General features: G+C 40.5%; 1 protein-coding gene across 2 annotated transcripts in view; it reads left to right on the forward strand.

Annotated features, from left to right (window-relative positions):
* The first annotated feature begins 21 nt into the window (after positions 1 to 21).
* LOC126354479 (exosome complex component CSL4) overlaps positions 22 to 27,482 on the forward strand; it is a 57,040-nt gene continuing 29,579 nt past the window's right edge. The window contains exons 1-2 of one of the 2 annotated variants that reach the window (XM_050004185.1): positions 22 to 224; positions 26,880 to 26,995. In XM_050004185.1, the coding sequence (XP_049860142.1) occupies positions 188 to 224; positions 26,880 to 26,995 (153 nt within the window). In that variant the 5' untranslated portion in view covers positions 22 to 187. The remainder of the gene's footprint in view (positions 225 to 26,879; positions 26,996 to 27,482) is intronic. The other variant, XM_050004187.1, reaches the window with a different exon arrangement.

The following is a 27,482-nucleotide window of genomic DNA, read 5'->3' on the forward strand; positions in this document are numbered from 1 at the left end:
CGAGCCAAAGTAAGTGCTGTCGCTAGTCACTACCTAACATCCTTGGTTACGACTCATCAATCGTCAGTCCTGACTTCTGTTGATGGTGAAGTGATGCTCGTGGTAATGGAAACGGTTTGGTAGAAGAACAACAACATTAGAGGAAGTACAGGATTGCGACATTTGTGCAGCGAAATTATGTGAAGAAATGGATACACATGAGAGTGATCTGATATGTGTGCCAGGTAAGATCATCGGCATTGATAACAGAATGGAAAATATACGTCACATGAATGTGAACAATTGTGTACCATTATTGATATTACATTTTTGTCACTACGCGTGGAAATGGTATGAATTAATTACAGTGTTGTGTTACTGCTGTTAGTCCGGAGAGTGGTTTGATGCAGGGCTCCACGCCAGTCTACCCACTGTAAGTCTCATCTCTGGGTAACTACTGCATCCTTCATCCATTTGAACATGATTATTATAATCTAGCTTTTGTCTCTCTCCAAAAAATGTTAAACCACTCCCTCCCCCCCCCCCCCCTGTTACTAAACCAGATATTACTCGATGCTTCAGGATGTAACAGAACATGTTCATTCTGAGTAAGAATCTCATGCCATGTTGTTATTATTGGTTGATAGAGTGTAGCATATTATATAAAAATTTGTCAGAAATAAAAATCTTACAATTAAAAAGCACCATATGCATATGGCAGTGTAGCACCGACAGATGATAGACATAAAACTTACAGGATGTGCACAATTCAAACTGTTGAATTAGCTTGCCAAGTTTTGCAGCTAGACTGTAATTACCATGGAACTACATCACTTCAAACATGGCTAAAATTTTTGAAATGTTGCAGTGACACTTGTGTGTTCTTCACTAAAGAGGCTCCTACTCACAGGTTTTGAGAACTAGAGATTTATAAATCTTCCTTTGTTCCTTTAGTAAACCAGCGCGCCAAATTTTAACGAAATTGGAGATGGTCGAGTGAGAACCACAAGATCACTTGACACAAAATCACTGCAATTTGATGTGGGTTCTCCGTATAGGCTACTTGAGCAACATTCTAAGATTGGACACACCAATCATTTGCAAGCAGTTTTCTTTGTAGTCTAACTGCCTTTCCCCAGTATCCTGCTTCTGAGCTGAAGTCTGCCACATGCCTTACCGACATCTGGGCCTCTGTTTTATCCATTTACTATCCCTACAAAATTCTTAAACCCAGCTATTTGTATGAGCTGACTCATTCCAATTGTGTGTCTTTGATATTGCAGTCATAAGATGATATGATTTTTTTTGTTTTTTGAAGCACGTAATTTTACATTTCTGTACAGTTGCCCCAATAATAGTACTTACATATTGTATTCAACTAAGAACCTTTATTTGAACCATTATTATTTATGTAAAGCAAGTTTCCAGTCTTTGCTCCACTTTACAATCTTGCCCCAGAGCTGACTGAATAGTTTTGCAGCATTTCCCAGATAGTACTTCATCATAGATAAATGCACCATATGCAAAAAGTCTGAGGCTGCTACTAATATTATCTGTCAGATTATTGATATACAGTATGAACAATGAAAGACGAAGGTAATGAGAAGTAGTAGAAATGAGAACAGCGAGTAACTTAACATAAGGATTGATGGTCACGAAGTCAGTGAAGTTAAGGATTTCTGCTACCTAGGCAGTAAAATAACCAATGACGGACGGAGCAAGGATAACTTCAAAAGCAGACTCGCTATGGCAAAAAAAGACATTTCTGGCTAAGAGAAGTCTACTAATATCAAATACCGGCCTTAATTTGAGGAAGAAATTTCTGAGGATGTACGTCTGGAGTACAGCATTGTATGGTAGTGAAACATGGACTGTTTTAAAACCGGAACAGAAGAGAATCGAAGCATTTGAGATGTGGTGCTTTAGACGAATGTTGAAAATTAGGTGGACTGATAAGGTAAGGAATGGGGAGGTTCTATGCAGAATCGGAGAGGAAAGGAATATGTGGGAAACACTGATAAGGAGAAGGGACAGGATGATAGGACATCTGCTAAGACATGAGGGAATGACTTCCATGGTACTAGAGGGAGCTGTAGAGGGCAAAAACTGTAGAGAAAGACAGAGATTGGAATACGTCAAGCAAATAATTGAGGACATAGGTTGCAAGTGCTACTCTGAGATGAAGAGGTTAGCACAGGAAAGGAATTCATGGCGGCCCGCATCAAACCAGTCAGTAGACTGATGACAAAAAAAAAAAAAAAACCACAAAGAAGTTTCCACATGTTTATCTGGAGTACTTCTGAAGTTACCCTTGCTTCTGTTGTGAAGGCTTTCCATCCAAGATAACAGGATCTGTCCTTCCTAACAAGAAATCCTCAATCCAATCACAAATTTTGATTAGTACCACATATAATCATAGTACTGTTAATAAGAGCATAGTACTGAGTCAGGTGCTTTTTGGAAGTTGAGAAATATTGTATCAACCTGATTCCTTTGGTCGTGGGTTTCAGAATGTCATATGAAAAAAGCACAAGGTGTGTTTCGAAATCTTTACTAGTTGGCAAGTAGGAGATCATTCTATTTTATTTAAACTCAGAGTATATTCTAGGATTCTACAAAAGATGGTTGTTAGTGAGACAGGACAGTAATTTGTGCCTCACACCTAACCTTCTCGTAGAAGGGTGTGGCCTCTACTTAAATTGTCCAATCACTGCTTTATGGGTAAAATGGGCGCTAAGTCAATTGCAAGTTAAATAGATAATATGACAAGGATCCACTGTTTCTCAGCCTCACTGACACTAATATCGAAATCACTTACCTTGCCGTGGTGAGAGGGGTATTTATTCATCCTTGGATCATTCAGCATGACGACATTGGATGTGCCACATACAATACAGAAATAATAAAGACATATTTGAAACAACCAAATAGGAAAGGATTAGGCAAGGATGGAGCAGGAAGGTGGCAATGGTCTAATCAATGGAACATTCTCAGCATTCCCCTTAGTAACTTGGGAGAAACTGTGGAAAACCCGTCATGATGCCTGGACAGCTCTCAAACCCATCTCCACCCAATTGCAAGCTCAGAGCATTCACTGGCTTAGCCAGCTCATTTGGTACACAATGTGGAAGGAGAACTACTTACACCTGGTCTAGGCCTACAAGTAGATTACACGAACACCTGCTGACAGTACATCTGTCACAACTACTCTTGCACCAGATCTCTCCCCTAAGGAGTTGTATTACACTTAATGTGGAACAGAGAAAACAGAAAACCAACAGCAGAAACATTCTTTTGCAAAGACAAACACAGCTTAGGTTGTACAACAAATACAGAGTACAAAGCACTCAACAATTAGTGGAGATCTAGTATTTCTGCAAGATAACACATTGTAGAAGCACTTCCCAACAAGAAATGAGCCTATTTCCTTTTCCAACATCTTTATCTATTTTGGCAGTGCATTATAAAGAATGACACCAAAGCCAAAGTTTTACGTAGAAGGACCCACAATTGTGTGTTACAACTGTGATAATAGCTCTTGTCATCAACACGTGTGTGTGTGGGGGGGGGGGGGGGGGGGGAGTTTACAGAAAGTGCACACAACTTTTTAAGTTGAGGCTTGCAGTGAAGTGTAGCAGAGCCATGTAACAAGATTTGAATAACCCTCTCCTGTAATGTAAAATTTTCTTTTGATCGACTGGTGGTTTTACCACTAAACACTATTCTATAAGCCATAAGGGGCTAGAAGTAACCAAAAGAAACTATTGTAGCACCTTCTGAGTAACAAACTGTAAAAATGATTCTCAGATCAAGACATGCAAAAGGGCTATTCCATGCCAATTTGTCTAATTTTGAAAAAAGTTTCCACATGGTCATCACAGATTTTGCTGAAATTTCGTATGAATATTTGCATATTTTCCCAACAAACATTAGTAAAATATCACAATCAGTTCAATACTTCCAGAGATATAATCATTTGTTTGACCTCATAGTGCAGCTATCAACACTGCACCCTTCAGTTTTCAGCAACTTTAAGACTTGATATCTCAGGCAATATTTTCTTGAAATAAATAAAACTTGAATGTCTGTACAACTTTTTGCTCTATCTTAAGTGATATAATTAAAAGATTACTTGAGAAATTTTTGTATGGATAATGTGAAGCAAAGTCAACTGAAAAAACTCACATTGGGGAAAAAAAGAGGAAGAAGAAAAAAAAAACGGTTTATTTGTTTATATTTCTGGCAATAATAATAAACCTGTAACTATGCATCTAATAACCTACCAATACAAGGTCATAGAATATAAAATTTCATTCTTGTCCTACCTTCCGATAGCTTACAAATTGAGGACAGAGATGATGCTTTTTCTAAGAACGCGAAAAATAGTACTTTCACAAAAAGAATGTTCTGCAAACTATTTTAAACCATTTTCATTAGAAACATCATGTTCTAAGCTACTTAAAAAAAACTAAATTTGGTTTAGCAGTGCAAGCATATAATATCCTAAAAAATGACGAGGTGAGGCAAAATTGGCCGAAAAAATAGACACTTGAAAGAATGTTTAAGTTTACCTTTGTATATCTCTGAAAGTAACTGTGAGATAAACCTGAAACTTGACATGTATATACTAAGCAACACAATGTCTTAAATGTAAAATTTCATTCACAATTAAAAAGAAAAAACTTCTGGAAATCCTTTAAAACACTATTCATTAAAAAGACGGTGTTCTAAACCACCTAAAAAACTACATGTGGTTTTGCAAGGCGAGCATATAAAGCCCTAAAAAACAATGACAAGCTGGAGGTGCATTGAAAATAGTTCCATATTCCACTGACACTCAAATCTGACATCATCTATTACGTTTTGCAATTGGGTTAGTTCTCTCTGTGGAAGGTATTAAAAGTCCTGATGACTAGGAAATGAGCTTGAGTCAGAAAAAACTGCAAATAAGCCGTCCTTTTTGTTTTTTAGGCATCTCTGCAGTGTTCAGCTGTACAAAATTCATTTTTAAAAAATGGAATCGAATATGCAATCCTCCCTACACCCCACCCCACGTGGATTAGCATATTCTATTCTACCATAGCAGCTACTCTATGTATTTATGTTGTGATATTAACTCTACATGATTTATTTATAAGGTATGACGGTACTACCTGTCACTATAATTCCTTCCACTACTTAACCATGTCGTAAGTGGGAGAGGAGCCTCAGGAGGTGACCTTGAGCCTCATCTCCCTGAAGGGCACTTCTTATTGATACTGTGCACCTGTTTTTGTGTATTTATGTCTTATTATACTGCATATGTAAGTTTATGCACAATTTTTTATGTTGTACATTTCATAAGTTACGCATTTACATGTTGGAGAGTAATGATCTAAAGAACTAAAGAAATACTTGTTTTACTTGTACAGACAGGAGAATTTGACGTTTTATATCTACTGCTAACTTATTTCTGAATTCCATTTTTGTATTACTTTGTTGCAGTCATGTGACCTGCTACTATGGTGTATATATATTTGGTGATATTGGAGTATTCATGTCATCGTCCGTGTCTATATGTTCATCTGTTTCAATATCAGAGTTTTTAACTCTGTTGTCCCATGCATTATGGTGTAGGGTGTGTTTCGGGTTATGATATTGTATATGGTTATTGCTGCTTATAAGTCTTGTGTAGTGCTCTGAATATTTCATCAGTGAAGTGTTTAAGAGTTTTCCACTTATCTGGGTCTTTTAAAGTTTGCCCTATGTCTTTGACTTCTGACATCAGACTTACATTTGTGTCCCACATTGTAGTGTTATACAATGTGTAGGGTAAGGGCCATGGGCTTTCAGGAAGTGTACCACACCACGACTTGAGTTAACAGGTCTGAGCCTCAACTGTTCTCATACGTTCGGGAAGAATGGGAAAAACTGACAGCCTTTGGCAGATGTTTCCCAGTCTTTTTGCTGTGTCCCAACCTTCCAAAGTTTTAATTGGTGTAAGTCTTTGGGTCTGATGGGTACTGATCCTCTGAGTTTTTGATAATTACTATGTTCACTGTTTTCCACATACCAGGTACACTACCTTGCAGCAATGCTTCATTCAGTAACTCTGTTAAGATTTGGGGTGACCTGTACAACAGTATTTTTAGTGTTTCTCAGTGTATGCCATCTGGACTGGGAGTCTTCTTATTGTTTAATTGTTTTGTTGCAAATGCTACCTCTTCTTGGTCAAAAGGGACAGTAATGGAGTGATTTGTATAGGTGTCTTCCATTTGTCTTTGTAAGTCTGTGTGATGTTGCTGGTCATTTTCCTTTTCGTCATCAGGGAGAAGCTTGTTCAGCAGGCACCATGCTGAATATCTCTGGCCCCTTGTAGTAGTGTCATCTGTGCACCATAAGTTGACATTTCTGTCAGTGTCTTTGCCTTATCTATTAGTAGTGTGAATGGTTTCCACCATATATTGTTTGTAGCTGAATTTTGACAAAATTGTTCCACTGGTCCTGTCTGGTCTCGTATAATTTGTTTTTATATTTTTCTTTGCATCACAGTATAGTAAGAATCTTACCAGCCACTGTTGAGCTGTTTTTGCTTTCTGATAATGTTTCCTTTTGTCTCTGGCTTCTTTCCTTAGTTTTGTTTACTCAGTGGACCAGGGGAGTATCTGTTTCGGTGTACAGCCAGTATTTGGGATAGCTGATTGTTGTGCTTTTCGAAGCAAGTCCATCAGATTGTGAGCTTTATAGTCCATGATACCATTGAATGTATGGAGGGAAAATTCTTCAACCATGTCCCTTAATTTTTGCCAATCAGTTTTGTTTAGAAGAAGTCATTTTTGTTGATGTGGAGTTTGTGTGTTCATGTTTGTATATGTGTTTGTGTTGTGGATGAGTACGACATTGTGGTCACTTGTGTGCGGTATTTTCTAGTACTTCTCACTTGTTAACACATATTATAGACATTGCATTTGCTGTTGAGATCACAATATTGCTGGATCCTTCTGCATTGTTGCAGTATGTAGGTGTTTGTCCAGTTTTGTTTAGAACAAAGAGGCTGTTTTTATTTATTGTGTCAACTATGATTTGTTCGCTGTTGTCAGTTATGTCTGGGTGTCACACAGTCAACCGTGCTTTGATGTCACTAAGTGTGAGCAAGCTTTTGACCCTAAAAAAATGTATCTCTTATTTGGACAGCAGAAGGCTCTGTATGAATACTGTGCAACATCGTTGATGTACAAGGACTCGAACTGAATATAAACTTTTTCCCTTTGCAGCAGAAAACAAACCCTTGGAGTGATTCCAGGACGTTATTAACTGTTTGATTACCTTTTGGACTTGTTTTGAAGTTTTTTACTTCCTCATAGAACTCTTCCTTAGAGATGTGTTCGTGTAAGTTGATCTCATATAGTTCATCCAGGAAGTTCTGATCAGTTAAAATATTGTGACATGGTACACTACAAGGAGAGGTCGGAATTTCCTCAGCTCTTCATGACTCGCGTACCTTTCAGTTTGGCTGTCTGTTCTATGATTTTCCTTTTATCTGCTTGTGTTTTTGTTCCTAAGGTGACTCTGTTTGCTGTGGGTCTGCTTTTATTTTTACTCTTTTCTTCTCTGGGATTGATTAGTTTAGTGATTGTTTCAAGTATGGTCTTGGCATCTTTATCGTTTCCCGATTGCAAGAAGAGGACTCACTACTGTTTTGATTTGGCTTACTGTATGCATTCTTCTCCTTTGCTCTTCAGTTTTGAAGCTGAGCCAGTGGCTGCAACAGCTGCCAAGGACAATGGAGTTGGCTTACTTTCTGTTCTTAACCTTTGGTTTTCTATCTGCGGTTGGCTATGTTTGATTCCAGATGGTGAATTTTTTTCCACACATTTGATGCACTGATATTAGCTAATTTTTTTTTACATATATGCTCATTTTATTTACGTAACTCCTTATTCTGCCCTTGTAATTGTGCTCGAGTGATGGTGAGTGCCCAAGTTTATGGTCCCCCCCCCCCTCCTTTTTTTTCCCTCCCGCTATTTTTAAGGTTCTTGTATGCCTCAGTTCATTTTGAAAGTTCCGTAAGAAGATCATCGACTATGGTGATCTTTTCCGCAGACAATGCACCTGAAGGTGTCACCGACTATACCATTTCAGCAGATGTACTTCGTTTTAAAGCACCTGTTTTTCTGCTACTCGGTGTGCTGTTATTATGTTTTCCTTATGAAGTAGCTCTGATTACTATTTTTGGCGATCCACTCTCGCTACAATGACCAGTGGTAGCTGTTGCCAGCAGAGACCAAGTAGTTTTCTCCAGTATCCATGCTTTCACATGGATATAGAGACAGCTCAATCAGAGAGGAACAAATTTCATGTCCCAAATTCTTCACAATGTGAGGTGTTGGTAGCAAAAATCACTTCTATTTTTCTCAAATGTAGTCAGTTTCTAGCTTATTTGGCTGTAGGATAGAGAACAGGAAACATGGGGCACAAAAAAGCCACACACCAGTTGAAATGTGTATTCGTGGCCATTTTGCTACTTTGCTTGTTGCTCCTCACATACAGATGCTGTTGTTGCTGATGCATCTGTTATTTCTACAGCTGCCTGCATCACACACTGCCTCCACTGCTGAAGCCAATGTTCTCTGTGGCTGGCAGTGTGTCAGCTGGTACTGCAGCTGCCACTGCTGTTGATGTAAACCATACTGATGTTTCACAATCCGACACAACAAAGCGGTGTCAGAGGCACTACATGCACTCACTAACTGATCGCGAAAGTTAGTGGATTCTGTTTTCCACCAAAATACATGATAAGACCACAGCAGAACACACTACCAACATGGCGGTCATCTTGAATGATTATGCAATGTGACAATGCTCTAAAACCTGTAGGCTATGTATACAATGTGTGCAGCAGCTGTTATGCAACAATTTTACCTCCATGATCTCCACTGCCTTGGTAATGCACAGTTAAACTGTGAAATTTATAACCAGTTTGATTCTGCAGTGACAGCAGAAAAACAGATTGAAATATGTCACAATGGCTCGTGATAAAAGACACCCCTTTTATGAATATTTTCATGTTATTCATACTTTATCTCAAGAATTTTGTTACTGCCTTCCCCAGGAAGTAATAAACAATTATATAACATCATAAAAGATGTGAGATTTGAGTAACAGTGGAATGTAGGCCATTTTCAATGTACCTACATGATGCTGTTGTTGTTTTTTAGGGCCTTAGATGCCTGCATTGCAAAACTAAATTTTGCCTTTTAGGTGGCTGAGAACATGGTCTTTTCAATGCAAATGATTTAAAAGAGTTTGCACAAGAGCATGCTGTTTTTTTATTTTTTATGGCCAAAAGTAACCACTTCTGGAATTTTTTTAAAATTCCTCATCATTTTCCTTGATTTGTAAATTCTGAGAAACAGTAGGAGGAGACATTTTATATTCTAAGACCTTCCTGGCAGATTAAAACTGCACGCCGGACTGCGACTCGAACTCAGGACATTTGCCTTTTGCAGGCAAGTGCTCTGCCAGCTGAGCTACCCAAGCACTACTCACAACTCATCCTCTCAGCTTCAATTCTGCCAGTATCTTGTCTCCCTGTATAGATAATTTATTGTGTGCAAAGTTCCAATTTTTTTATTACTTCACTTAAGAGACTGCAAAAGATTGTACAATTTGGCATACTTTCGTTTCTTTCAAGAAATTGCCAGAGATATTACATCTCAAAGTTGCTGAAAGCTCTTGGGTGTACTGTTGACAGCTGCACTATGGTGTCAAACAAATTACTATGTCTCCAGTGAAACTTACCAACATTTATTGGGAACATGTGCAGATATTCACACAAAATTTCAGCAATATCCCCGATGATCATGTGGGAACCTTTAGACCACTTGCATGGAATGACCCAAGACTGAGTCTCTGGAAGAGTTTAGTTACATGTTCTTTCAATTTAAGTCTTGAAATATTCCTAAATGTTTTGTGCATTGTACCCTTTCTAACTCATTTCAGTCAAGTACCAGTTAGATATATTGGTTCTGATTCATTTTTCCAAATGTAATATAATTTGTTATATTCACATTAAGGGTCAGCATGTTAGCATTGAACTGTGAATGCAAGGACATTGGGACTTAGATCAGTTGTTATGGACGGAGATTGTTGAACAACTTTCACTTCTCTGCAGCAGTTACTAATCTAATTTTGTGATAAGGAAGAGCTGATGTGAGTTCCACAACCTGTAATCAACTGTGCAATATCATTGAAACCATTTGTTCTCTATTCCTTTTATCACCCAAATTCGTTTGGATACGGCAAAATACTCCCTTGAAATGGGAATCCCTGGAGGGAAGATGGTATTCTTTTTGATGAACACTCTTGAGAAAGCATAGAGAAACCAGTGTTTGAAGTTGACTGCATAAATGATTCTACTGCTGCCAACATATATTTTGCCTAAGGAGCACTAAGACAAGATAAGAGGAATTGCGGTTTGTATAGAGCCATGTAGACAGTTGCTTTTTCCTTGCTCTGTTTATGAGTGGCACAGGAAGGAAAATGACTAGTGGTGGTACAAGATACCTTCAGCCATGGACCATACGGGAGCTTGCGAAGTATGTTTGTAGAGGTACAGTTCTTACATTTACTCTGATGATTTGTAAAATTTAAGCTCAGTGTTTGGGAAGCATTTATAAAGAAACCATTTCTGTAGGTTGGCTGGTCTTTTTGCCAATATTAATGTTATCAGCATTTTTAAGCATAATTTCCTGCTCTTCATGTTTAATGTCTGTTTTGATTTTAACAATATCCACATAGATTTTGATATATTGACCAAGTCTTTTGTTCTGTTGTTTCTAAGTAGTTTTGCCTTTTGATATATACATTCTTGTAAGTATTTATGAATTCTGTGTGCTGGGGATCTGTAGATCTTTTCAGCTGAGAAATGAATCTCTTTAAAGTTGTACAGGAAGTCTTAATTTGTCACGTAATCCAGGAACTAAATTTTGTGTTTCGACATGAATTGACTATAGTCAGTTTCTTTGGAAAACATCTTTCAAAATTGGTCATGAATGCAGAAGAGAAAGCATTGTTAGTACCTGATTGTGAAAGCACTTCTAACCAGGATTCATCTCTAAGACTATAAAAAAAAAAGTAGCACAGTTTTCCACAGTAAACTGGGGCATTGCTTCTGTATCTTCCTTTTGAAGGAACATTTGAAAACAGAATTCAGCACTTCTGCTTTGTCTTTGCTACCCCACAGTTTTAGCTCCTATATCGTCCTTGAGTGTCTAGACACTTATAAGTGACAGCTTTAACATATGACTGGAATTTCTTTCGTTTCTGGAGAGATCTTTTAATACGATACTGCTATAGTAGTTGTGAAAGGCAACTGGGCTAGCATTCACTGCACACAGTCCAAAGTGGATGGCAAGTGTTCAGAGTTGAATCCAGGACCTGTAGAGTGTGGGTGGAGAGATAGCTGATGGTACCCATGTGGTAGTTTCAACTCAGCAGATCCAGTTCAAAACCCAGAACCATCAAAGCTATCCAACGGCTTGTAGATCATTGCTCAAGGAGGCTGTAGTAGCTAAGCCTCACATTCAGCCAATGACTAGCATGCAGACTGCAACAGTCAGATGCACAGCACTGAAGGAATCCTGCTACTGGCTGAGCTGGAAGTGTTTACTCACTCTGGCCAGATGTGTTATGACAGGAGCTAGGTTCTTGTTACTTAGCTGGTTATGGAAATGCCCTGTTTCGAAACTCCATGAAGTGACCTAGTCCACCACTGCAGGCAGAATGCCGTGTTGAATGTGCTAAGCCAGCACTATTGTAGCATTCAGCTGCAGAATTATGTTGATGGCTGGTCCGAGTACCTCTTGGCTGGTTGCAAAGCCCTGCTTAAAACTTGTGATACAACACTATGTGAAATACAGGATTCCTCCTATCACGAACTGTTCTGTTAGGTACTTATCCGTTTAGTGCTTGGTCAACTGTTTATTTTAAAATTTGGGCTGTAGTCTACAAGCTCTTCCAAAAGGTAAAGGTTTTGAGTTCCTCTTTTAGGTAGGACCATGCTGCCTCTTTATCTAGCCCAATGAACTGTAAATCTCCCTAATTGTTTTAGCTGCCCTTTGTACTTTTACTTATTGTAGTTGCTAAAACAACACTCATGGTCACTGATACCAGTTACGGTACAGACATCCTCAAAGAGGTCAGATCAGTTTGTCGGTGATAGGTCTCCCAAATTATCTGTTCTGGGAAGTTTTAAGAGAGGGAGTTTAATAATGTTTGACAGGATGCCTTGACATGCCCACTGCTTACAAAACTGTAATTTTTCCAATTGATTGTTGAATGATTAAAGTCTCCTCCAACATTGGCATTGTAATTGGGAAACATTGTGTTAGTTTAGTAGCCCTTTTTCACTTTTTTGGCATTGCTCAAGCGGTTTCATATGTAATATGAAAGAAGAAAAATCATAATATGGTACTGTATTGTCTGGTGGCCAAGTTGAAGTCAGATCTAATAGTTAAGTTAAGTTGCCCCCCCCCCCCCCCCCCTCCTGCCCCATGTACTTTTTGCACTTAATGTACAATTTATATTTATAATATGCACTAAAACTCCCTTATTGGATTTATATATTATTTAATCAAGATTTTCTGACTTTACCTTTAGCTATTTGTAATGAAATGTGTGTTAAATATCGAGCAGATGTAGACCTCAGGCACTCTGCAGGTTTGCCTGTTACAGCAATGGGAAACCACTGACAACTCTGGCCTGAGCTGCTGGTGTTACTATATAATTTTGCTGCTCTATGTATGACCATTATCTGCTTTAGTAGGGCCGCTTCAAGCTCTTGGTAGAGTCATGACACTTCTTTGTTGAAAATTTTATCAACATTGATTACCAACTCTCTTTCATACATTTTGTTGTTTACTGAACTCGTGCTCCCTCCTGTCACTGCATCGACTTATTTGTGTTGATGCTGTGGTGCCAATTGCCGTTTCTTCAGGCCATGTGGTCACTCCCTTTACATTCAGTTGTTTGATTCCTATCAACAGTTGTTGATGAAGTGTCACCTTTAAAATGTTTGACATTGTAATTGCATCTGCTGTTTTGCATTTTTCAGATAGGTATTCAGTGTAGATTTCTACTTTTTACTGTAATTTGTAACTTCTGAAGAGCCGCCATGTAAAGTTGTTACACTCTGAGCACAGAAATTGAAGTCATAACACATTTAGTGTTTTAAGCACTAAAAATACCCATTTCACATTGAGTAACATATTAACATTCTCATACATGAAACGTATACAGTATTATCGTGGTAAAAAAAAAAAAAAAAAAACTGTGTGCCACCATAGACACACAGCATGTGATTATGTCAGTGTTTAGGTGCCAATTATGGATCCACAGTGCAGTGGCCCATAGGTCTTCATACGCTGTATCGGGATGTGTTACCCTATTGCTTACGAGCTATTACTACTATAATGTTTAACTCATATAACTGGTTCACCACACTGCATAGTTCCAAAGATAAAGTTAACTAGGTTACAGGTTCTATTTTGATGGCTGATTGGGGGGGGGGCTTAAGCTTTTGAACACTAATAGTAATTGTAATGTTCAAGATTTGGATCGACTTACCACTGTCTTGTTTAATCATTGTTATAGAATGTCACAGATGTCCACCTAGTGCAGTTTTCTCGTCCGTCAACATTCAGTTTGAGATTGTCTAGAGACCCGATTAAACCTATGAAATTAATCATAAGAAGCGCTTGTAGCCTGAAGATATTATTTTCCCTCAGTTCCTTACTTGACATGATGGTACTCAGCCTTAAGATCACATCAGTTGCATCTATAATGCTTGTTTAAGATAACCTTCACTCAGAAAGGTAATCTCTGTATTGTTATTTCAGAATGGTCACATAAATGTTTTTTACAGTTAAATTCCCTTTTCTTCAGTTCAAAACTAAAATAAAGTCAGTTTAGCCTTGGAAAAGTACACTCCATAACACTTTTGCCCAGCTATTGTAAAATAAAATCATTTCAAATTCTGTAGCATAACTTCAGTAATTCAAAGATATTGTTATTCAGTATATGTTCTTGTAAAATATATTTTAAATGGCATTTCAGCTCAGACAACATCACTTGATCTATAAAAGAGAATGTCTACTATGCCAGTGATTTATGAAAATGTTTTTCAGGTAGGATTTGATGAATGCAGTTGTGCTCAGTGTGGTTAGTGATGGTGGTGACGGGCCAGAGGGCCCAGTGGAAACACTACTGATGAAAGAAGGCTTTTATTCAATCACAGTGCATACTTCTCTGTGGCTTGGTGAGGCAGAACACACTTCAATCTGTAGACTCTCGCTAGTAGTGACATATGGGCGGCAGCTTCCACTCCAATGAGAGGACGCTGCATAAGGAGTCCCATGGACAGTCAGTGGCCTCCTTTGGCCATAGTTGTGACATCATCAGCATGATACTCGCCCTTCAGTGACGGAGACTCTTGTGTGTGGGATTCAACCTGTTGCTCCCTGGCAGACATCAGATGGTAGATGGCACTGTGGTACTAAGTCCTGAGGAGGAAACTGTTCTGGTGGTGGCAGGCACTGCCCAGTCTCAAGTCTGTGGCTGCTGCTGTCAATGTTCAGTCATCTCGCTGTCTGCCTCTGGTCCTAGCTTTGTGGTGGTGCTACTGGACTGTGGTGACAAGTCGTCTTCTGCTTCAAAATTGAGACACATTTATATTGCTCAGAGGCCCATTTTTTCCACTAAAACCTGCCACCTAATCATGTTGCCTATAACAAGAGACTTGTCCCAGTGTGGTGACACTGACCTCCCTGCTAAGGTCATTACAGCTGCTCAGTGTAGTTTAATGCTGAGCGCAGTTAGCCTCGTCTTACAATTCCCTTATGTGTATGTTATTCTGACCCACATGTCACCACACTGTGGCTACCAGCCTGCGACTGCTAATGCAATATTTCACGTCGGATTTCTCACTATATGAAACATATTTCACTGCTAGGCCCCTTGTCATGCTTATGCATAAACAAAAAATGAAACTTCTAACTCTCATTTCCACACTTACAAACTGAAAATGTCAGTCTTCCTTTTTCAATAAATTATCCTTAACATCTCAAAACCTAACAAAACATAGTCTGGCTCCATTCAGCTCATATGCTCGGCACCTCGGTGGTTGTAGTGCCCATTACAAACTGAATCCTCCTTGAAACGTTTGTTTTTCCGGTATTCGTGCTCACTCAAAACAACTTGGCAGCACTATACCACACCAAGTAATCCTTAATGTATTTGTACTTGGTTTAACTGGTTTGTCTTGTACAATGACAACCTTATGATGGCTCTATGCTGACAATAGCTTTCTGTCGCTGTAGGTTAACATTGGCGTGAGGTTAAGTCAGAATGTTTACTTTCTGGCTTTCGTTGTACTCTTCACTCACTTTACATTAGTCACTTACATCAGACTTTGGCTGTGCTCTAAACAGCTCACTGCGCAATTCAGCTGTTTGCTGTGCAAGGCCATGACCCAGTATCTGCGTTCATGCCACATGCTGAACTTCTGACATACATTGTTCAACAGATTTAGCCCTGTCGACTTGATCACCCACTCTGCGAACTCATCTCCTCTTCTATTTCCTCCATTCACCCTGCTTTTGGAGAAATATATGTGCCAGTGTCGTGTGGCCACAACATCTGCAACACAACTACCAACAGCTTCTTGTGTATTCCTTTTAGTACCTGAAACAACATCATCTGCTGTTCCACTCTGCATGATGCAAGAATCACTGGCACATGCACTTCCCTGTGCAACTGGCACAGGCTCCCTGACCTCAGCACAACACCCAAGGTCACCCAATCGGGTCGACATACTGCTACCTCAGACTCATCAGTTCCTCTGGATATCTGAGCAGGTACTCCTGTGTTACTCATCCTAAATTCAATGATGTCATTATCCTATGCTTCATGTAAATTTTCAGGAACTTTTATTTTGTCACCATCTATAACTAAGTTATCTTTTCTGGTCTGTCAGGTTCCAATATATTAATGTTAGACAGCCTTTCTGCATGAGCAGGTAAACTATCCACAAGCCTGTGCCTGTCCCTTCTAGCTTCCTCCATCCCCCCCCCCCCCCCCTGCCCTTCCTCTCTTTTCCTCCTTGTCATTCTCTCCATAATTAACATATTTGTCACCTCCTGAGGCCTGTTTCCACTATCCACTTATTGTACTCTGTCCGCATCCTCTCCCTATACTCCAGAGTTTTGTGGTAAGATATTTTCTTCACCTTAGCATCAAGTACTTCTAATACCTTAGATTGCTCTACTTTCTTTGCTAACAACTTAGGTACTTCATCTGTTTGAAATTCTCAATACCTTTTCTGTGGTAGCCCCTTGCAGTGTGGTACTGACCACAGCATGATCATCTCTTGTCAGTTACAATATTATGAGAAGGAAAGTTGCTAGTCACCATATAGCGGAGATGCTGAGTCGCAGATAGGCACAACAGAAAGAATTTCACACTTAAAGTTTTTGGCCAATGGTCTTTGTCAACAATACACACACACACACACACACACACACACACACACACACACACACACAACTGCAGTCTGTTGGTGGGAAGGATCCATATGACACTGTCTGTGAAGCAGTCATTGAAATAAAGGATGTCATGTATGGCAGCATGTTGAGCAAGAGGGTGGACCACTTGTTTCTTGGCTACAGTTCATCGGTGGCCATTCATGCGGACAGACAGCTTGTTGGTTGTCCTGCCTACATAGAATGCAGCACAGTGGTTGCAGCTTAGCTTGTAGCCCACGTAACTGGTTTCACAGGTAGCCCTGCCTTTGATGGGATAGGTGATGTTAGTGACCGGACTGGAGTAGGTGGTGGTGGGAGGAAGTATGGGAGAGGTCATGTATCTACATCTATTACAGGGGTATGAGCCGTGAGGTAAGGGATTGGGAGCAGAGGTTGTGCAAGGATGGACAAGTATATTGTGTAGGTTTGGTGGGTGGCGGAATACCACTGTAAGAGGGGTGGGAAGGATAGTGGGCAGGACATTTTGAATTTCAGGACATGACAATAGGTAATCGAAACTCTGGCAGAGAATGTAATTCACTTGCTTCAGTCCTGGGTGGTACTGAGTTACAAGGGGAATGCTCCTCTGTGGCCCAACAGTGGGGCTTTGGGAGGTGATAGGACACTCCATACCAAGAAGTCCCTTCCATACAGCCTTGCCATCCATGGTCGTCGCATCTGCAGTGACGAGCAGTCCCTCTCAAAATATACAGAGGGCTTCATTTAAGCCTTCATTGACTGTAATTATCCTCGCAACCTTGTACAATTACGAATCTCCCAAGTCTTATCTTTCCTGTCTCTCTCCACCTCCCAAAAGCCCCACCATCCGGCCACAGAGGAACATTCCCCTCGTAACTCAGTGTGGTTTCAATTGCCTGAGATTGCAGTTATGTGTACGAGTTGTGTTTGCGTGAGTATGTGTGTGTGTATGTGTGTCTATTGTCGACAAAGGCCATTGGCCGGAAGCTTTAAGTGTGAAAATCTTTTTATTGTGCCTCTCTGTGACTCAGCATCTCTGCTATATGGTGTTTAGCAATTTTCCTCCTCATAATATTGTTACATTCCAGCCTGGGTTTTCCGTTGTTTGATTCTTGTCAGTTACACAATCATAAATGGGAAAAGCACTCAAACGTACCACTGTCCTAACTTTTCATTATCTTTAAGTAGTTAAATACTTAGCCATATTCCTTGCTTCGTATGAAACAAAATCAAATCACGAGAATACTTACCATAACATTATCATGTTACTCCTTACTGTAACTTAATTATTCTCACCTTCACCTACTCAGCCCCTTGAAAAACCCATCAACTTGCAATGTCGTGACAAAACTGCACCCATGCAGTAGTTTAGTCACCTTCTTCATCCATGGAGGCTGTTGTAGGTGTTGTTTCTCACTCTGCTGTCACCAGATGGTGTGGTGACAGATTATAAAAACTAATTTCTGACACTATTCCGATGAGTGCAGTTGCACTTGGTGGTGGCAGTGGTGGTGGTGACAAGGTGGAGCATCCAGTGGAAACACTTGTGATGAAAGAAGGCACTTATTCAGTCTCAGTACATGCTTTGTCATGGCTTAGCGAGACAGAACATGTCTTACTCTGTTGACCCTGGCGAGGGCTGTTGTATGGGTGGCAACTTCTCCTTAGTAAGAGGATGTGACATAGGCACCCAACAATGCTGAAGGCAGGTCTGTGGACAGTCAGTGGCCTGTGTAGGCGACGGTTGTGACTTTAGCAGTGTGCTACTGCTCCATTGGCGACAGCAACTGGGATGGCCCATTGGCCCCCATGTGCCCATCCTGACAGTTTGTGGATTCGACCTGCTGCCCCTTGAAATGACTTGGACGGCATCTGACACTGTGGTATTAAGTAACAGGGAGGGAAATCAGTATGGCAGCCATGTAGGTGTGGATGGCAGGTTGGTGGAGCTGTGGCAGTAAGCCGTGTGAGGGACACAGTGCTGACAGCAGCAGATGCAGCCCAGTTTCAAACACGTGGTTGCTGCTGGCAATACCCAGTGGTCTTACTGTCTGGTGTGACTGCCGTTTTGGTGATGCTGCTGGACTTCTGTAACAAGACGACTTCTGCCTCAAAATTGAGACATTTTTATGTCACTTTGATATGCATTTGTTGCACTAAAACCTGTTACCCAGTCATGGTGCTCATAACAACAGACTTACTCTAGTGTGATGACATCAACCTACCTATTACAGTCATTACCCTTATGCGGTGCAGTTTTCTGCTCAGCACGGCTAGCCTCGTCTCGAAATTCCCTTATATTCATGTTATTGTGATGCACATGTCACCACACTGCGGCTACTGGTCTGTGGCTGCTAAATCTATACTTTACAGTGTCTTTCTCACTATTTCTTATTACTCTTGCTGAAAGACTGGATAGTGATACTGCAGGTTACACACGATAATAATATTGCCACGTCTCAAACATTAATGAAATGCACGAATCGCTTCCAGCTAATCATGGCCAAAGCTGAATATGAACTGAACACATCTTGTAATTTTTAAATTCAGGTTACAATTTTTTCTTTCGGCATCGTTATTAATACAGGATAGGGCGAATTGCTTCAGGACGTCTTCTCTGGAAAATGGTCATCAATTCGACGCAAAGGTTGCACAGCGACAGTGGCTGCATCTTGACAGAAAGACTGTTCCTTCCGCCACTGCAAAAAATAATAAACTTTTTTACAGCATCAAATATCCATACAAAATATATGAAATACTTCCTTATTATTAACACTGCAAAACTTATAGCTACTTGCTGTTCCTGTATCATGTAGTGGAGAACTATCGATGGTACGGCATATCATCACAAAAGGTCTTCAAAATGATGCTGGATGGTTTCTTTGAAAACTGCTGGGAATAGATAGTTTGGAAGCCCACTAATGGTGGACCGAGCAAGGTGGCACTGTGGTTAGCACACTGGACTCGGACGACTTCAGACAAATGCTGGGATGATTCCTTTGAAAGGGCACAACCGGTTTCCTCCCCCATCCTTCCCTAATCTGGGATTGTGCTCTGTCTGTAGTGACCTTGTTGTCAACAGGACATGAAGCACTAATGATGCGAATATATTAGATCTAATGGCAACAAATAGCATTGACTTTGAATCTGCTGTGCTCTCACAAGATCTTTGTTTTTGTATCAAGGTAAAACCTGTCCATGCCATGCTGATAGGAGGGACCCCACGGCATCGACTTTCTGTAAAGAACAGCAACTACTGCATAATAGGTGTAAAATAAAGTGTATAGGTATAGATAGAGAGAAGATCAGTGAAATGCATTTGACTGTCGGAAGGACAAAGCACGAAGCCTTCAATAACTACCATAGCTGACTCTTTATCAGAAACTGAAACTGAGGGTAGCAAAGAAAGAGCAGAAGTGCCACATTCCATTTTCAAATGTTGTTCCACTGAGAAAGAGACAGAAATGTAGCTTCAGTTTACTGCTTGCACCACTGTGAAGATGTGTGATTTAGATGTAATAAATGTAAAATGGAAAACATAGTATCCTATGACTACAGCAACAATGATTCACAATTGGAATCAGTCAGATCATACAAATGCCTGGGTGTAATAATTCTCAGGAATTTGAAATATGATCAGATAAGTGCTCACTAGTAGGTAAGGCAGATGATAGACGTAGTTTAATTGGCAGGATACTTGAAAAATGCTGTCAATCTATGAAGGAGACTTCTTGCAGATCACTTGTTCATTCCAGTTTAGATTATTTCTCGAGTTTGTGGAGCCCATACCAATTAGAACTAACAGGGGATTCTGAATGTATGAAGAAGAGTGGCACAGATTGTCATAGATTTATTGGACTGATCATAGGGCCCAAAAAAGTGTTGAAAAACCTGAATTGGTGGAAACTTGAAGATAGATGCCGATTACTTTGTGAAGGTTTACTCACATAGTTTCAAGGACCAGTATAAGTGAAGAATCAGAAGATATTCTTCAGCTCCCTAAGTATCATTCTCAGAGGGACCACCAAGACAAGAATGGAATAGTTACAGTGCCTACAGATGCATTTAAGCTGTCATTCTTCCTGCACTCTGTATGTTTTTGTAACAGGAAGAAGACATAGCATGTCTTATAACACTCGAAGGTAAATAATATCTGCCATGCACATCCCAATGGTTTGCAGAGTATGTATGTAGATGTCTGGGGTTTGAACACGGATGAGTCCTAGGAATTTTATCTGTCATTTATGACTTAACTTCTGGCATTGTTTGTTAAAGAGGAAAAATACGGAATTGAGTTGTGGTTTGAAGAGCATTTGTAACTGTAGTTCCCCATTCAACTACAGCTATGTGAGGAAAATGCTGAAAACCAATCAATTCTCCAGAAAGTATTGAGGGAGGTTATTTTGAACAACTTGTCAATCAACACTGGTTGAAAAATGACCACAATGGAAATATCCCCCAGGCTGTGGCTAAGCCATGTCTCCGCGATATCCTTTCTTTCAGGAGTGCTAGTCCTGCAATGTTCACAGGAGAGCTTCTGTAAAGTTTGGAAGGTAGGAGACGAGGTACTGGCAGAAGTAAGGCTGTGAGGACGGGGCGTGAGTTGTCCTTGGGTAGCTCAGTTGGTAGAGCACTTGCCCGCGAAAGGCAAAGGTCCTGAATTAGAGTCTCGGTCCGGTACACAGTTTTAATCTGTCAGGAAGTTTCATATCAGCGCACAGTCCGCCGCAGAGTGTAAATCTCATTCTAGCTGTAAAGTTCTCAATTTGGCGATACTTTCAAAAAATGAATCTATATCATCATAGCGTTTTTTTCTTCAGCCAATGTTTTCTGTCTCGGCCCATGGAGAATTTATCATCAAAATTTTGTCATTTGAACTTCTAGGTCTAAATAACACAATGTCTTCCACATTTTTTGAAAAAAAAAAGTCTTTATTAGATGAAATTGGCACTCATTTCACCATTGTCATGTGGACTTCACACATCGTCCTCAGTGCTGGATGTACTTCTGTCAAATATGTTGCAAAAATAACTAATGAAAAGTTGACAGAAGAAAAGAAAAATAAGGTAAACAAGCAGAGTGGGTGGTAAGCTTCTCTCACTTGTGATACACTTTGTTTGAAAATGTTATTGATATTAGCCAGTGCAGGTTTATTCCCTTTACTAGAACAACAACTTCCAGTATTTTTTTTATTTTCCTCTGCCTCTTTTGATGTAGGTCCTAGATGTTCCTCCGCCTTTTCCTCTAAAATACATGACCCAGTCAAATAATTATGTATGGTGTTTTAGTTACTGTAGTAGCAAAAATAGTTGTAATTTTAGTATTACACTTATCTTATTTTTGTTTTATTTTTTGGTTTATGGTAATGAGGTAAACATTCAGGTCCCTGGCATTTGCATTCAAATTATCTGGTTCTTATGTTGACAAAATCATACAACTTGTGCTGTTAGTTCTACGTAAGAAATTACTGCTGATGCTTTTGCCACCAATCTCACCTAACCAGTTAAAGTCAAAATGTAAGCAATTTGAAGAAAAATGTCAATTTCCTTATTGTGTTGGTGGCATCAACAGAAATCATGTGGGAGTTATTTCACCTATGTAATCAGGTTCATTGTATTACAATTACAAACCTTTCTTCTCCAATTTTCATCTTGCTGTGGTTGATGCGAACTACAAATTCATTTTCATTAATGTCAGTTATACAGGAACGAAGGGAACAGTTGAATTTTTGACAAAAGTAATATTGGAAAATTACCTGCAACTGGTAAAATGTTTCTGCTGCCTACTAAACTATCAAATCCAGACATAGTAATGCCACATGTTCTTGTAAGTGATGAGACATTTCAGTTACATTGAACATGATGAAACTTTTCTCTCGTCAAATTTCTGGTACAGGGGGGAAAGGAGCAGTTTTTAACTAACATCTCTGAAGAGCTTGTAGAGTTTCTGAAAATGTGTTCTCTCTGTTAAGTTACATATTTCGCATATTTTACTCATCTATCAATCTAAAGCCAGAAATGAGTGATAATTTGGTTACTGTTACTTGCTGTTTACATATTTTACTTAGAGATGCACTCTTAGAGGAAAAAAAGAGCCTCATTTTTAATTAAAAAGAAATGGACGAATACTGCCTCTAAGTATTGGCAGTGGCAGTTATGCATATGCTGACGGATTTTCTGAAAGAGATTCATTTGCAGAATACTTCAGCAGCTGTGCAGGTGCAGGGACAACACCCTGTCAGAGTAATTAAGCATTACTGATTTTTTTTTTCCATATGTTCACATATCTTTGTGAACTAAACTCGTATAATACCGATCAGGTTTTAATATTCACTGTGTTTACCCTTCATTATTATAATTATAATAAATAATATGTTAAAAATGTGTATAAACTGAAAATATGTGGAATTTTTTTTACTCTTTCTCTCCACAAATTCTGCTGTTTCTCTCCAAGCATTGTTGTTGTGGTGGTCTTCAGTCTGGAGACTGGTTTGATGTACATTGTCCCGTGCAAGCTTTGTTATCTCCAAGTTAGTCCTGCACCCTACATCCTTCTGAATCTGCTTAATGTATTCATCTCTTGATCTTCCTCTAAGTTTTTTACCCTCAATGCTGCACTCCAATACTAACTTGGTGATCCCTTGATGCCTCAGAACATATCCTACCAAGTTGTGTCACTAATTTCCATTCAGTACCTCTTCATTAGTTATGTGATCTACCAATCTAATCTTGAGCATTCTTCTGTAGCACCCTGGTTACTGAAGAGGCCCGGAGTGATTTTAGATTTATTGCAGTACAAGAGAGATTGCACTCCTGCCACTGTTTTTAATGCAGCATTTTCTGCCATTTTATCTGAGCACCACGACAGTTTGGCTGTTTTTACGGATGGGTCGAAACAAGAGGATTCCGTTGGTTGTTTTTCTGGGTCGTGTCCTCAAGGTCCGACTGCCTCAGACTTTTACTGTCTTTGATGCCGAATTGTCTGCGATCTTTCGGGCACTGGAGCAGATGAGACGTTCTTCCTCTCTCAAATTTATTGTCTGTTCCGATTCACTCAGTGCCCTTTCACTCATTGCAACGTTTGTATTCGGCAGACACAATGGTCCAGACCATCCAGGATGCCCTCCTCCGACTACAGCGACTGGGGAAGGTTGTAGCTTTCTGCTGGGTTCCGGGGAATGTCAGCATTGCTGGGAATGAAAGGGCAGATCTCGCAGCCAAGGAGGCGTGTCTCGATCCACAAGTATCTCAGTGTGCTATCCCCTTGCACGCATTCACCTCACTGTTGAGCTCACGGGTCATGCGTTGGTGGGAGGGTGAGAGGCTGGAAGTGACTGACAATAAGCTGCTTATAGTCAAGCCCACAATGCGCGTGTGGTGTACTTCCTTTCAGCCCCATCGACGGGAAGAGGTTCTCCTCACTTGGCTTTGAATAGGCCACAGCCCTATGACGCCTGGCTTCCTGCTCCGGCGAGAGGACCCTCCAATGTGTGGTGCTTGCGGCGTCCAGGTCACTGTGCGCCACATTTTATTGGATTGCGTTTTATTTTCTGACCAGCGGGCCGCGACTGACTTGCCAGCAGACCTGCCATCTCTTTTAGGCAACACTCGGACGAATGTGGTTAAAGTTTTAAAGTTCTGTGCCATGTCAAATGTTTTTACAAAGATTTTAGGAAGAGGATTTTAATTTGCTCACTGTGGGACAAGCTCGCCCATATTTTATGTAAGTGGCCATCCAATGTCAATTTCCTGTGGCATTCTTGTTGCTATGTTTTCCCTTTCCTTAGGTTTTACTTTCTTGTGTCGCATTTTCCTTCTTTTCCTGCTTTCTTTGAGTATGAGCTTCAGTTTTATTAGGTCTGTCCACATTTGTTCCTTTTAATGTGTGTCAGGGCACTGATGACCTTGATGTTGAGCACCCTTAAGCCCCAACACACCACCACCACCAACTATAGCCTACCCATTTCCCTCTTTAAATTCTGTAACCTACTTTTCCAATTAAGGTTTCTAACATTAACATTTTTGAGAGACTGGGTGCCAGGATAAGGACAACACAGGAAAAAACTGTCTACCACATATATCTTCCTCCAGATGGTGCAGTACCCCAGAACGCATTGGCTGCACTGATTCATCAACTCCCTAAATCTTTCCTACTTTTGGGAGATTTTAATGCACACAACCCTTTATGGGGTGTGTGCATACTGGCTGAGGTAGAGATGTCAAAACTTTCCTGTCTCAACTTGACCTCTGCCTCTTCAATACTGGGCCCCCCACACATTTCAGTGTGGCTCAGGGCACTTACTCAGCCATTGCAGAGGCAGCCCAGAACTTCTCCCATCTGTCTATTGGAGAGTGCATGATGACCTTTGTGGTAGTGACCATTTCCCCATCTTCCTGTCACTAACCCGGCGTTATGCCCATGGACACCTACCCAGATGGGTTTTCCACAAGACAGACTGGGAAGCCTTCACCTCTGCTGTCACTATTGAATGTCCTCCACATGGTGCCATCGATGTTGTGGTTGAGCAGGTCACTGCATTGATCGATCCCTCGTTCTTCATGGTGTCCCCAGCGAAATGCAGTCCCTGGTGGTAGCTGGTAGTCACAGAGGCAATTAAAGAGCATCAGCAAGCTCTTCAGCAACATAAGGGGCACCCTTCCCCTGAGTACCTAATAGCCTTTAAGTGGCTCCGTGCCCGCGTTCGCCAGCAGGATTGTTGGGAGAGGTACGTGTCGACCATTGGGTGCCATAACTCACCTTCCCAAGTCTGAACGAAGATCAGATGTTGTTTTGAGTACCAGACCCCAACAGGTATCCCTTGTGTTAACATCAGTGGTGTGTTTTATGCCGATGCAAATGCAATTGCCGAACACTTTGCTGACCACTACGTTCGAGCCTCTGTGTCGGAGAACAACCCCAGGCCTTTTGCACCCACAAACGGCGGATAGAAAGGAAAGTCCTCTCATTCACTACATGCCACAGTGAATCCTATAACACCCCATTTACAGAGTGGGAGCTCCAACGCAGCTCCTGGGGTGGATCGGATCCACAGTCAGATGATTAAACGTCTTTTGTCTTCCTAGAAGCGACATCTCCTCATCGTCTTCAATCGGATCTGGTGTGATTGCGTTTTTCCATCACAATGGTGGGAGAGCACCATCATTCTAGTGCTCAAACCTGGTAAATACCTGCATGATGTGGATAGCTATTGGCTCATCAGCCTCACCAACGTTCTTTGTAAGCTGCTGGAACATATGGTGTGTCGGTGGTTGGGTTGGGTCCTGGAATCATTGGCCTACTGGCTCTATGTCAGGGCGACTTCGGTCAGGGTCACTTTACCACTGAACAATCTTGTGTCCCTTGAGTCTGCCATCCGAACAGCCTTTTCCAGACATCAGCACCTGGTTGCCGTCTTTTTTGACTTACGTAATGCATACAACACTATCTGGTGTCATCATATCCTTGCCACATTATATGAGTGGGGTCTCTGGGGCCTGCTCTCGATTTTTGTCCAAAGCTTCCTGTCGCTCCATACTTTCCTTGTCCAAGTTGGCACCTCCCATAGTTCCTCCCGTATTCAGGAGTATGGCATTCCGCATGTTCCATAATATTGAGTGTGTGTCTATTTTTAGTGGCTATTAACGGTCTAGTAGCAGCTGTAGGACCGTCGGTCTCACCTTTTCTGTATGCAGATGACTTCTGCATTTCGTACTGCTCCTGTGAGGACCTATCTCAGTGTCGCTGTGGTTCAGAAATGACGGTGATCTACCTCTTGCTGGTCTGCCCCCTCTTAGCCACTCTGCAGCGGACTTTTAACTTTCCCAGCACCCTACCTTCAGTGTTGGGCGACAGTGCCTCAACAGCAGCTTTAGTTTTACGTTTTATTTGTGAGGGTGGGTTTTATCATTTGATCTAAGTTTTCGAGCATGTCCCTTGTCCCTCTGTGTCCTCCACCATAGTGCTTTAGGGTGGAGGTTTTAATGTGTGGCAGAGTGGCTGGCTTCTCCTTTTTATTCTTGTGGTCAGTCAACCATGGTGATCTGATTTCTTGTTTTAATCTCCTCTACCTCTTTTCTTTCATCTCTATGTGGTTTTCTTGTCCTCTTTTTTTCTTTGTAGTGTTTGTTGCTTTTCTGTTGTTCTTGTAGTATTTCCTTCCTTTTGGTTTTGTGCTCTATGTCTCATTTATTTTCTTCTTATCCTGTATGATTGTTTTAACAGGAACAAGGGACCGATGGCCAAGCAGTTTGGTCCCCTTCCCCTTTTAAACCAACCAACAAAGTTGTTATTTGTATTTCTCTCTGAGATTGCTTTTTTATTATTTAACTGTTAGTTTTTAATTTTTTTTCCCAAACTTTCAAGGTCAGCGGCTCTGTCTGGCTGATAAAGGGCATATCTCCGGCTGTGGAACTTATGAGAGACATGGTTATATTTACTCCGCACTGGCTGGATTTGTCAACATTGTTAAGAAAGACAAGGTACAGTGTATTGAATGTAAATACCACATATAAATGTAACAAACAAACAGAAGTTATGATTTTGTGCGTGTGCGCGTGCACGCGCATACGTGCGTGTGTGTGTCAGTAGAGCCTGCAGCATGAACTAAGTCGGAATATGACATTTTATATGTCCATTCCAATAACTGCATTATACTCTTTAGAGATTTCTGCACAAGAAGCTTGCCTGTTTCAGCTTACAGAGCTGTTTTCAAGTGCACCTATGTGTTTTGTGCATAGTGAATCTTATTTATGCCTTACTTATGATCTATAATGTCATTTTCATAAAATACATTCTTGCTTACATCTAGGTGGCTTTTGCGATCATATGGTATCCTGGGGCAATGATAAAACTTTTCTTGGTAATAGTGTGGCAGCTATTTGACAGTTTGTATCATCAGATGCTTTATGTTTACGGATTTTTCAGCTTCTGAATGCACAGTAGACGACATAGTGGCTTAAAGAGATC

Source organism: Schistocerca gregaria, chromosome 3, assembly GCF_023897955.1.
Source record: "Schistocerca gregaria isolate iqSchGreg1 chromosome 3, iqSchGreg1.2, whole genome shotgun sequence".
In the NCBI taxonomy this organism is placed as follows: domain Eukaryota; kingdom Metazoa; phylum Arthropoda; class Insecta; order Orthoptera; family Acrididae; genus Schistocerca; species Schistocerca gregaria.